This window comes from Physeter macrocephalus, chromosome 11 (assembly GCF_002837175.3).
Source record: "Physeter macrocephalus isolate SW-GA chromosome 11, ASM283717v5, whole genome shotgun sequence".
Taxonomy (NCBI): Eukaryota; Metazoa; Chordata; class Mammalia; order Artiodactyla; family Physeteridae; genus Physeter; species Physeter macrocephalus.
The window spans coordinates 24,074,573-24,086,531 of record NC_041224.1 but is presented as its reverse complement, the minus strand read 5'-3'; the positions used below and the strand labels follow the sequence as shown (position 1 = coordinate 24,086,531).

At 48.0% G+C, this 11,959-nt stretch overlaps 1 protein-coding gene across 3 annotated transcripts in view; it reads right to left on the bottom strand.

The window, feature by feature from the left end:
* Positions 1-5,181: 5,181 nt before the first annotated feature.
* Positions 5,182-11,959, bottom strand: part of CCNY (cyclin Y) — a 131,234-nt gene continuing 124,456 nt past the window's right edge. For all 3 annotated transcript variants that reach the window (XM_055087817.1, XM_024129613.3, XM_028494827.2), the window contains 3 exons: positions 10,007-10,173; positions 6,820-6,982; positions 5,182-5,910 (listed from right to left, as the gene is read on the bottom strand). In XM_055087817.1, the coding sequence (XP_054943792.1) occupies positions 5,794-5,910; positions 6,820-6,982; positions 10,007-10,173 (447 nt within the window). In that variant the 3' untranslated portion in view covers positions 5,182-5,793. The remainder of the gene's footprint in view (positions 5,911-6,819; positions 6,983-10,006; positions 10,174-11,959) is intronic.

Below are 11,959 nucleotides of genomic sequence, written 5' to 3'. Positions count from 1 at the left end.
TTTAGTGATTCACAATTTTTAAAGGTTATACTCCATTTATAGTTATTATAAAACATTGGCTCTATTCCCTGTGCTATATAATATATCCTTGTAGCTTATTCATTTTATACACAGTAGTTATTAGTACTTCTTACTCCCCCTACCCCTATCTTGTCTTTCCTTGCCAATGTACTTTTAAATCCACTGTTGACCTTCTGAAAGGCCATCAGTCAGTATAGGAGTATAAAAGCTGATAGAAGAGATGCAAATAACGATCAAATATAATAAAAATGAAAATACAAGATGATGATGCAGAAGAAAAAGAACCAGAAACACAAGAGGGTGATCAGTTACCACCTGGGACTCTTGTCAGAGGAACATCTGCATGAAGTCTCCTTGCCTCCTGCCTTGGTCTAGCCTGTTTGTACGCGGTCCCGTCCCCCTGGTGGTCCCATCCCCATGGTGCCCCAGGCCTTCTGTGTCCACTCTGCCTCAGTGACAAGTGGGCCATCTGCGCACTCACAGCCCTGACTGGGAGCAGAAAATGCACCAACCAGATTCTCGTCTTTCCCTCCCTGGTGAGACCTTGGAACGCTTCACAGTAGGCTTTCCCAAATTCTGTGTTTGTTTTCGTAATATTGCAGGGGTGAGTAAATCTCTTGTTCTGAGTCCTGAGACTGCTCCTGGAAATCTCAGAATAACTAAGTGATTCATAGCATAACTGAGTATTAGGAGTGGAAGGATCTTAGGGTGACCCAGGGGGTGACACATTACTTTGCTTTAAAGAAAGATGAAGCTCTGCGAATCCAGCCAAGCTCTGAGACTTGCCAGACCAAATGCCCAGTGTGCCCTGGCGAGGCCTCATACTCGTGCCTCCTGACCCTGCACAGTCACTGCTTTACCTTATGCTGCCCCCCAAATGCTGCTCTTCTCTTTGGAGTGGACCCCAACTCCTTTGGCCCCCCCCTCAAATGCAAGTCCTTTGCAGAAGATCCAGGAGCTGGGCAGCAGAGGCAGGTCTGGGAAGCCTGCAAGTGGCCAAGTTCCACGGAAGTGCCACAGGGCAGGAGTGAAGCCCTTCTCCCCCAGGGTGGCCCCCAGAGCTTTGGGTCTGCAGGTCTAAGAAGGATAAGCATCACCCGGGGGCTAACACAAAGATGCAGCACCCTTCTCAAGACATTTGTCGGGGGGGGATTCCAATGCCCAACTTCGCTGTTGCAGGATTTTCACTGTCCATCAACAGGGACAAAAACCACAAGGTCCAGTAAAACCCAACTGGATGACAAGCTGCAGATTCAGGTGCATTAGGGCAGACCCAGGAAGGACAGACAGCAGCTGAATTCTGGACACCCACGTCCTCCTCCTAAGAACAGCTGTATCTGCCGATGGCCACCCTTCTTTGGGAGGGCGCCCTGGAAGAGACAACTGATTTCCCCGGGGAAACTCACAGATAAGCTCGGACTTGTCTTTCAGTGGGTCCAGCCTTTCTACATCCACGCAGAGCAGCATCCACCAATCGTGATACAAGAATGGCTGAGCAGAGTGTGTTTAGAAACAGTTAAGACAAGTGGTGAGAACATGAGCAAGTGTATCTCTGCCAGTCAAATTCACTGAGTGATCCAGAGAGGTGAAGTAACTTGTCCAAGGTGGCAAAGCAAGTTAACTTTGGTGAGACTGAAACCCAAGGTTCCATTACAATACCAATCAATACCAATGTTTGTTACTATAAATGTTATGCCTAAGTTCTAGTTACATTTAATAATTTTGTTCAAAATGGCAGTTACTTTGGAATGCCGTACTTTTATCCTGCATTCTATTTAAACAAAGTTCTTTAAGGAATAAAGCTCCCTACCCAGACCGAGTCCCTAAAGGACACAGGTTCCTCCAGGGTGCTTCCTGCAAGACCTACGATGGACAACGTGGGCACCAGGACCTCCCGGGCATTGACCTACAGCCCACACTCACGGCGATGCAGACACACAGAGGCCTCCTGTGACTCTTTCAAGTCAGAGATGAACGTTTCTAATGGAAAGCGACACTGTTGACCTTGAGCAGCTCCAGACACGCAAACTTAGTGAGAAAACCTACCAGGAAGAAGTGGAAGGAAGCCCCTGCCCTGGGCCGGTCCGAGTCCAGCAGCCCTGGCGACTGCGAGCCCCTGCACGCCTCCCGACCCCGGACGGGGTCCGCCGGCACCTGCGGGATGATCTGTTTTCGGTGCAGAAGTGCTGGGAAGGCTCGGTGTTTGGGGGCTGCCAGTCATGACCTGAATGCACGTGTGTGCAGGGGCCTTCCCTGCCACCCACAGAGCTTAAAATATGAATCCCAAATTAGTCCTTCAGTGTCCTTTTCCCATTTCACTTGAGGGTGTGTTCCCTACTTCCTTCTCTTTTTCAACAAGGGTAGGGGCTCCTTGGTTGGCCTTTCAGGAGACAATCCATGACTCCATGATCCACCCAACGGGAGTCCTGAGACGCTGACTCCACTGAGTCAAGGGGGCTGAAGGGATCACAGATGAAACAGGGCATTGCTACACAAGCGGCGAGCTCTGCTAGGCCTCCAGGAGGCCCCAGTCCTTCTGAGGATCACTCAGCACCTACAGAACACACATAACACCTCTCCACTGCTCTTGAAAAGAACTGGTTCCCTCAGCATCCACAAAACCTGTTCAATTTTATCTGTGTCATATTCAAAAAATGCAGCAGGAGGGTAGGCACCGTTTGTTCTCTGTATCCGTTTATCTAACAATAAGTACCTACACTGAACTAGGAATTATATTTTATTAATTATTTAAAAAATTCAAAGCTGTAAAAGATGGTTCCAGGTGAGAGGTTACCAAAAGCAGCTTGAAAGGATCAGAATCGCTCACTCCCAAAATTCTGCTCTGCAGCTCAGCTGAGGATCAAAACCCCCAGACCCAAGGGAAAGCCCAAGATGGAGATGGTCTTGCCAAAGACCAAGAGGAGGGGCCCGGGAAGCCAGCCAGCCCAGGAGAGGAGCCAGACGACCACCTCAGGCAGCGCATAAGGCACAGGGCGCGTCGGGGATCTTGGTAGGCCCTCCCACCTTGCCCTCCAATTTGGTTTTAAATCCCTGACTTCTTTCTCTTCTCCCAGTTAAAAAAAAAAAAAAGCCGAAAAGGAAAAATTCATCGGGATAGTTTCATTTGTTAAGTCAAATCTAGACTTAAAGTCAGTAAATTGTGTGGTTTTCTTCATCCTTCATTAATGATGAAAACTGTCCATTCAAAAACTACACTAAGACAATGTGTTCCTAAATAGCAATCCAGCTTTAATTGTAGGGCATGAATCACCTTGCAAACAAATTACATCACGATGATTTATCAATAGGTACTGTACTGGTTGTTGTCGGGTGTTTTTTTGGCAAACTTAGAACAAACCAGAGAACGAAATGTAAGTCTCCATCATCATGTAGAAAAATAAAACAAACCTAAAGTATCTACCTTCGTGTCAAGTGATTCATACTGCAAAAGTAAAACTGAAATCTACACTTACAGCAGAGTTTTAAAAATCCTTAATGTAAGAAACATAACCAATTAATACAGATCAATGCTCATTAATATGGAAAATTTTCCTATACAGAGGTAGAGTCCAGTGCACAGGACTAAAACAATATTCAATAGTCTAAACAAGACTGAGTCAGGTTTTACGGAACCCACTTTAAATTTATCAGACTGTATGTACATACATACAATAAATAGACTATACAATTTTTTAAAGTAGTTTAATAAACTCCATAAAATAATAGCAGATGCATTGAAATATTTACATAATTCAATTTTCAAATCTCTCTCATTCAAATAAAAGGGATAAAAATAAGCTGTCTGCTTTAAAGGCAGCAGAACCTCTTTCCTGAAATGGATGGGTAAAACAAGATACTTTACATGGGAGGAACTAATTTGAGAGGTATTCGTATTCAGCTAAGAAAATATGTCCCTTTTTAAGCTATATAGATTAGGGAATATAAAATGACATTTTCTATATGTTTAGGTCTCTATTTCAAATTCTAAATCCAACTCTTACTTGACGAGAGAAGCTGATTCTGGAACCCATACAGAGTGTATCAACACAATTATAATGGAAAGATAATTAACTTTTCATATTCTGCTTGTTTGCTTTTGAAAGTTTAAGCCAGAAAGAATTTGACAGTATTTCTGGCCCAAACAGTTCCATTTACACGATACAAATTTCACAGAACCTGACTAGCACTTGGCTTGGTGTTCTTGGGATGTTGGGCGTTTCCGAGTCCCTCCCACTAACCAAGCGTGTCTCATCTGGAGCAGGCATGTCTGGGGAGCAGGTGGATGAGTTTAGGGCACAGACTAATAACATAAGATTCCAAAGTTTTCCAAGCTCACGCAGGAGGAAGGTGAAACACAGATTCCTGCTGCCATTTGCCTCAAAGACCTGATGAAGGAAAAAACTTAGAAACCTCTGTCATTGTGACCCAAGAAAATGTGCAAACCCCAAAGCATCGTATGCTTCACTGACCCAGATCCTTAAGACTGACATGGTATTCTATCATTAACCCTTTAATTTTACTTCATGTAATAACAGATTTTTATCCAGCCCATAAGGAAATGAGGGATAGTCAGAAACGAAAAGAGATGGTCATAATTAATGACACATAAACCTTCACAGTTTAATTTTGTATAACTTCACTAAGCACCCACAATGAAAATGCAAGTTGAGTTTTTTATTCAATCATTCTGTGAAAAATACCTCAGTAAATAGGAACATTTTGCCCTTCAATGATCTTCCACGGGAATACCCATCCCCACCCCCGTTTTTTTAAATTTTAGATTTTTAAAAAATTTTATACAAATAGACTAACTTTGATTTAAAGTAAACATATAAAAATTGAGAGGAATATTGCTTGCACAATGGACGTGGAAGTAGAGGAGGGGGTGGGCAGGGGAGGAAGGGCTCCCACGCAGGCCGCGGGGGAGCAGCCTCCACCAGGACGTCAGGGCAGAGAGAAACCACCGCAGGACCGAAGGCACAAGCACCCATGTGATCTAGAATGTTCCCGGGGGGAGTCGGGGGAAAGGGCTACGTTTGGTTCAGCACTACAGTCAAGTTGATTCCGCCACTGTGGAGAAAACCGTCTAAAGGTGCACAGAAACGGGACAAGCGCTCCCCCTGGAGAGGAAGAAAGCTCAGAAGACAGCTCGCAGGAGTTGTGCAGAGAGAAACAGCCAGTACTATTTATTTGGATGTCTGTGCCATGGTGGGTACAAACTATATTCTCTGCTCTGTGGGACCAAAACCAAAACAGAATAAAACAAACAAAAATCCCCCCCCAAACCCCCGAGAAGCAGCAAGAAGGAATGCAAGAAGTCTTACGAGACATACTGATCCAGGTGGGGCGGTGAACGTGGCGCGCGACTTGACTGCACATCCAACTTCGTCACCTACGCCGGGCTTTCCTGTCGGTTCCGGCTACTGACCGACAGTGGGGGGCTTAGGAAATGGCCAAGCCGCTTTCCATGCCTCTAGCCGACTTCCTTTCCCTTCCCTTCCTCCTCCAGGGTTAGAGTCTTTCCTCCACGAAGGAAGCGCTGTTCCGGGGCTGGGAAGGCGTGGACTGGATCCCACGGTACCGACTTCGCGTCCTCGGAGCCGTGCTGCGCGTGCGAGCGGCGCGGAGGCGCTCATCAAGGCAGCCTGGCGGACCTATGAATTTTAAAAAAAGGAAAGGAGAAACAAAACAAAACCACCCCAAAACTGTCTTTTCTCGAACTAAAGGAGAAACTGAGGGATGGCACGGCCTCCAGCGGGGATGCCCACACGGTTAGGAGATGATGGCCGGGGACCACCTGGGCAGAGTCAGATTGTCAGCACTCGCTGACCGCTTCCTCGTGGGTCTTCGCAGGTCCTTGTACTTGTCCTCGCAGAGGCGGGAGATGGCCTGGGGGCAGAGGGGAGGTAATCAGGTCAGCCCGGGAGCCAGCGCCCTCGCCCTGGCCGGCCCTCGGCACCGAGGACACTCGGGATGAAGGTGCAGAGGGCCTCAGCACCTCCTCTGAAAGAGGGCTCTAACCCGTGAGCCTCCTTGTCCCCACACTTTCAGCCATCACAGTCGAATGGGAAGAGCTGGGTGCACGAGCAAAGCTGAGCTACACACAAGTGTAAGACACAAGAGTCCCACAGCTTAACAGTGACGGCCCTGAACCCAAGCCAAGACCACAGGGGCTGGCCCCAGCTCTAACTGGGCTGTGGAGAAAATACTTTGAAAAAATGAAAAATAAAGGCAGAATCAAACCTTTTCGGATTCCCAATCGGTAGGGTCATCTGGTAACTTTTTCCTTATAAAAGTGCATGCTGGGGGGGCTTCCCTGGTGGCGCAGTGGTTGCGCGTCCGCCTGCCGATGCAGGGGAACCGGGTTCGCGCCCCGGCCTGGGAGGATCCCACATGCCGCGGAGCGGCTGGGCCCGTGAGCCATGGCCGCTGGGCCTGCGCGTCCGGAGCCTGTGCTCCGCGACGGGGGAGGCCACAAGGAGAGGCCCCAGCAGAGGGAGGCCCGCATACCACAAAAAAAAAAAAAAAAAAAAAAAAAAAGTGCATGCTGGGAACACTCTTTTTGTGGGTACATTTTTTTTAAAAACAGGGGTTTTTAAAAAACTGCTTTGACTTAAAAAACAGAATCAATGCACATTAAGTAAAAACCGCCATTAAGAAGGTTATTAAAAATATGAGGTTGTACAAATTAAATCCAGGGCACCTTGTCCTTATTTTACGACATGCAGTATCAGGAACTGCCGTGAGCACACAGCTCAGTTGGCAGCAGTGCACCCGCCGGGCGCTGACGCCTCTTACCTCCAGCTTGTGGGCCCTCTCCCTGCTAAGGGGCTCCAAGGGGAAGCTCAGGTTGTTGGCTTCCGCCAGAGAACGAAGATCAAAATAATACTTGGCATAAACACTGGAGGGCACGTTGATGTTGAACTGGAGCAATTCGAGGAACTGTCGCTCCAGCTCGTTCCTGCAGAGAAAGACACAAACGCAGAGCTCAGCCACTGTCCCCACCTGTGGCCGCCTGGCCAGGCTGCTGGACACAGCCAAGTCCACCTGGTCCAGTGCCTGGAAGGATGAGTCCTGATTAACTGGAATGATCACCAGAAAGTGCTTCAGGGCGACCCTGACACTGAGACTGAGCGCATCTATGCACACGTGCGCGCACACACACACACGCACACACGGCAGGCTCTGGCCTCACCTTTCCACGTGAGCCATTGGCTCAAACAGGGCAGAAGACGCAGTCGAGAGCTGTCAAGTGGAGTCCAGTGAGGGCGGACAGCAGCCTGGAGGACAGGCCTCCCCAAGACCCAGAGGACTGCCCTTCCCGGGAGGAGAGGTGAGGACGCGCTGACCGGCTTTCCTCGGGACCGCAGGAGGAGGAGCGGTTCCCCAGCCCCAGCGTACACCCATCACCTGCAGGGCATGTGAGGACACCCTGCTGGGCCCACCCGTCTGATCCGGCAGGTCTGGGTGGGCCCGAGAACGTGCATCTCTAACACTCCTGCGAGCTGCCGCTGCTGGGCCGGCCCGCCCGCTCAGAACTACTCAGCGACAGCCCCTGGTCCATAAAGGAGGCCAACCAGCTGCATGAAGATGAACCAGGGTGGCCAGAATGCATCTGAAAACTTCCCCTGTCATCAGGCCTACTTCTCGGTAGTTACTGCCGGGGGAGAAGCATCCTCAGCGACAGGTCTGTCTGGGAGCACTGCTCCAGGGCCACCTCTCCGGGCAGCACCCCGGGCTCACTTCTGTCCTTTATCACAGTCTCCCCGCCTTGTCTCCTCGGAGCCAGAAACCATGACATCTGATGGTGCACCCTGGCCCCAGCTCAGCACCTGACATGCCGTTGTTGCTCCATAATTCCTGTTACTGAAAGGAGCAGACCAAGCTCAGCCTGGGTGGACGGATCCAGGGAAGGCTTCCCGGAAGTGAGAGCTGGCGCCTCGGAGGGAGAGACCAAGACGTCGCATTCAGGTCGTTTAATCGGAGGGGCTGCTTCGATGCAGCTTCGAGAAAGGAGTAAAGCCCCAAATGTGTGTGTTGTGCTAAATTTTACACTTTTAATGACTTGTATTTATAGCTCCTTTAAGTGAGATTTAATAAGAGGTCATCCTGTGAAATACTGGAACCCAGATAAAATCTTAAGTGTCAAAAATACGCTAAGGCAGAAGTGCTCTCCTGGGCAACCTGGGAGCTGCCTGTGGACAGACTGCCACCCGGTGGCTAAGAGGTGCCACTGCAGATCCCATGCTCCAACGCCAGCAAGTTTTTAGTATAAAGGTAAGAGAACTAGTCAGCTATTCCTGCCCCAAATGGTATCTAGACACCACTGCCTCTTGTTGAGGGTATAACTAGGATTAAAGTCAAGAGGAATCTGGTTTTGAACAAGGTGGCAGTTTCCCAGGGTTCCTTAGGGAAAAAACAGCCTTCCTGAATACTGAGTGTTTTCTTGAACAGAATGTTTAAGTCTGGGGGGAAATGAAGATTTTAGAGCTTCTGTGTTTTCCAACTAAGGCAAGATTTAGAAAATAAAAATAATTCCCCAAATCTGAATTTCCAAACGGCAGAAGTACATCCTCCAGGGACATATGACAGCTTGTTATGTGATAAATCATCAAAAAACTAACAGTGATGCAGAGAGAACGGGCTTGATGGATTTACTGCCCCGAAGGCGATGATTATAAGGAAATAGCTCTGGTGTAAAACTTCATAATAAATAAATTCAAGTCAATGAACAAAAAAATATTTAAGAAGTATTTGTTACGTTAGATCAACACTGTAAAGAAACCCAACTGAACTGATGCCGTTCAGCAACTTGCAAATGGGGTTCTAAAATGGAGTAAAGAGAGTTGTTTTCATCACCTAATGGCCTGACGGCTTTTGTAGAAAAATGGGCTCACTTTAAAGACCAACCACCAAGCAGCAATCCCACTTCTGGGCACAGATCCCAAAGAACGGAGAGCAGGGCCTCGGGGAGGTATCTGCCCACCCGTGTTCAGATTCACGACAGTGTTATTCACAGCAGCTGAAAGGTGGAAGCAACCTACTTACGGTCTGGATGACAATTATCTTAGTAACTGTTTTCACTTGAAATATAATCAAGAATTTTTTAAAAATATGTTCATTTTATTTTTCTTGCTGTCAAAAACTTCATATTTGTCTTACTTTTTATGATAAAGAATGACAGATGTAGGAAGGAGTCATACAGGTCTGCAGCAGGAAGAGGCTCTGGCAAATGACCTGAAACACAAACAGGAGCTCCCAGGGCAGCACAAAAATGGGGTGCCCAGCGAACCAGCAACCGGAAGAAGGGGGGCAGGGTGGGGAGGAGCCCGTACTGGTCACTGGGTCCAGGGACTTGGATGTGGACTGGGACACAGTGGAACCTCCTCCAGCCCAGAGCTTCCTCAAAGAAGCCAAACCAAACAAGAAAAATATTAGCAAGAATCATGTCAAAAATGCCTGTAAACCACAAGGAACTGTAAGAAATTCATCCTGATTGTTTCCAAAACAGCTCATTGCTCCTGAGAGGTTCTGACCCCACTTCCTGTACGCCCAGCCCCCGGGACCCCAGCCCCCGGGCTGCAGCTAAGTGTGAGCTCAGGATGGTGCCCTGAGAGAGAACATGCAGCCCGACCAGGACAGCACAGGGGGACCTCGAGGACAGAACTCTCATTTTAAGCAACTGAACTTGCAAAACGTGACAAAAGCAGTGAAAGTCTTCTCTCTGAAACTGAACAGAAACAGGTAACATTTTAGCCCATCTGCTGCCTGCCATCAGTCTGCAGTGGGTACAGAGCTGGGATGAGCCCCACCGGAGACAGGGAGCAGGAAGGTACAGGAAGGTTCGCCTAGAATAAGGCTTTCAGCAACCGTGTCCTTGCTCGGCCAGCCCACAACAGACGTGCAATCACATCCACTCATAACCACACTGAGCAGGTCCACAAAGGGGCGGGTTTCCTCCGCAGACACCCCCGCCCACACTCACATGTCCTCCACTGTGATGTCCTTCAGGATCTGGCAGTAGTCCACGTTCCACACGGCCTGGTCGTCCCATACCTTGGAGGCCAGCAGGATGGCCCCCAGAACAATCCGCTTCCAGTTGGCCGGACAGATGTCAATCTCTGCATACGTTAGAAGCCTTTCGAGGTACACCTGGAAAACACGAGCACGCCAGCGCCCGGTGACCTGCCTTGTTTCTGCTCCACACCCGCCAACACACACAAACCAACTCCCAGCTGTTCACTGCACTCCCCCAGCTCAGCTTTAAACAGGCGCTGACAGCCTGATCACACGTATTTTAAAAAGTCAAAGGGCTCAACGAATCTGAGGCAAAATGGGCTGAGAGGCACACTCCGTAACTGGATGTGTGGATGAGGCCGGACCTTAAGACTCCGGGGCAGGAAAGTGTTCTAGGAGCTGCGGGTTTATTTCTCACTCTACCAACTATGACATTAACATGCATTCAACAAACCACCGGGCTTCCAACGTAGCGCAGTGATTAAGAATCCGCCGGCCAATGCAGGGGACACGGGTTCGACCCCTGGTCCGGGAAGATCCCACATGCCGCGGAGCAACTAAGCCCATGAACCACAACTACTGAGCCTGCGCTCTAGAACCCACGAGCCACAACTACTGAAGCCCACGCTCCGCAACAAGAAGCCACTACGATGAGAAGCCCGCGTACCACAACAAAGAGTAGCCCCCGCTCGCGGCAACTAGAGAAAGCCTGCATGCAGCAACGAAGACCCAACACAGCCAAAAAAAAAAAAAAAAAAAAAAAAAAGTTCCGTTTAAAAAAACAAAAAAAACCCAAACCACCAATGTGCCAAGAAGGGGAAATAAAAGATGTGAAAGGAAGAAACCTATTTTTTTCTATCTGTAGTTGTTTCTAAATTAAACTCTTTATTTTGAGGTAATTGTAGATTTACAGGCAGTGTTGATAAACGTATTTTTTTATTATTACGGTAAAATACACATAAGATTTACCACTTAATCATTTCTGTGGCATTAAGAACAGTCACAGTGTTGTGAAATCGCCACCATCTATCTCTATTTCCAGAACTTTTTCATCTTCCCCAATTGAAACTCTGTACCTATTACAACTCCCTACTTCCCCTCCCCTGGCCCCTGGCCCCCACCTTTGTACTTTCCGCCTCCGTGACTGTGACTACTCTAGGTCCCTTACATAGGTGGAATCGCAGTGTATTTGTCCTTTTGTGATTGGCTTCTTTCATTGAGCATAATGTTGCACGCTGTAGCATGTGTCAACATGTCCTCCCTTTTCAAGGCTGAATAATGATCCACTGTATGTAAGGACCACATTTTGTTTATCTATCATCCACCGATAGACATTTGAGTGGTTTCCTCTTTCGGCTACTATGAATAATGTTGCTGTGAACGCTGGTGTACAAGTATCTGTTCGAGTCTCTGCTTTTGATTCTTTCGGGTATACACCCAGAAGTGGAACTGCTGGATCATATCATAATCTATGTTTAATTTTTTGAAGAACCACCATACTATCTTCCACAGCAGCTGAACCATTTACATCCCCACCGGTAATGCACAAGGATTACAATGTTTCCACATCCTTGCCAACACTTGTTGTTTTCTGTATTCTTTTTTTTTTAAATTATGGTCATCCTAATGGGTGTGAAGTGTTGTTTTTTAAAAAATATGTATGTATGTATGTATGTATGTATTTGGCTTCACCGGGTCTTAGTTGCAGTACGTGGGATCTTCGTTGCTGCGTGAGGGATCTTCAGTTGAGACATGCGGGCTTAGTTGCGGCATGCAGGATCTAGTTCCCTGACCAGGGATCAAAGCCAGACCCCCGGCATTGGGAGCGTGGAGTCTTAACGACTGGACCACCAGGGAAGTCCCTGAAGTGGTTTTTTTTTTTTTTTTGCGGTACACGGGCCTCTCACTGTTGTGGCCTCTC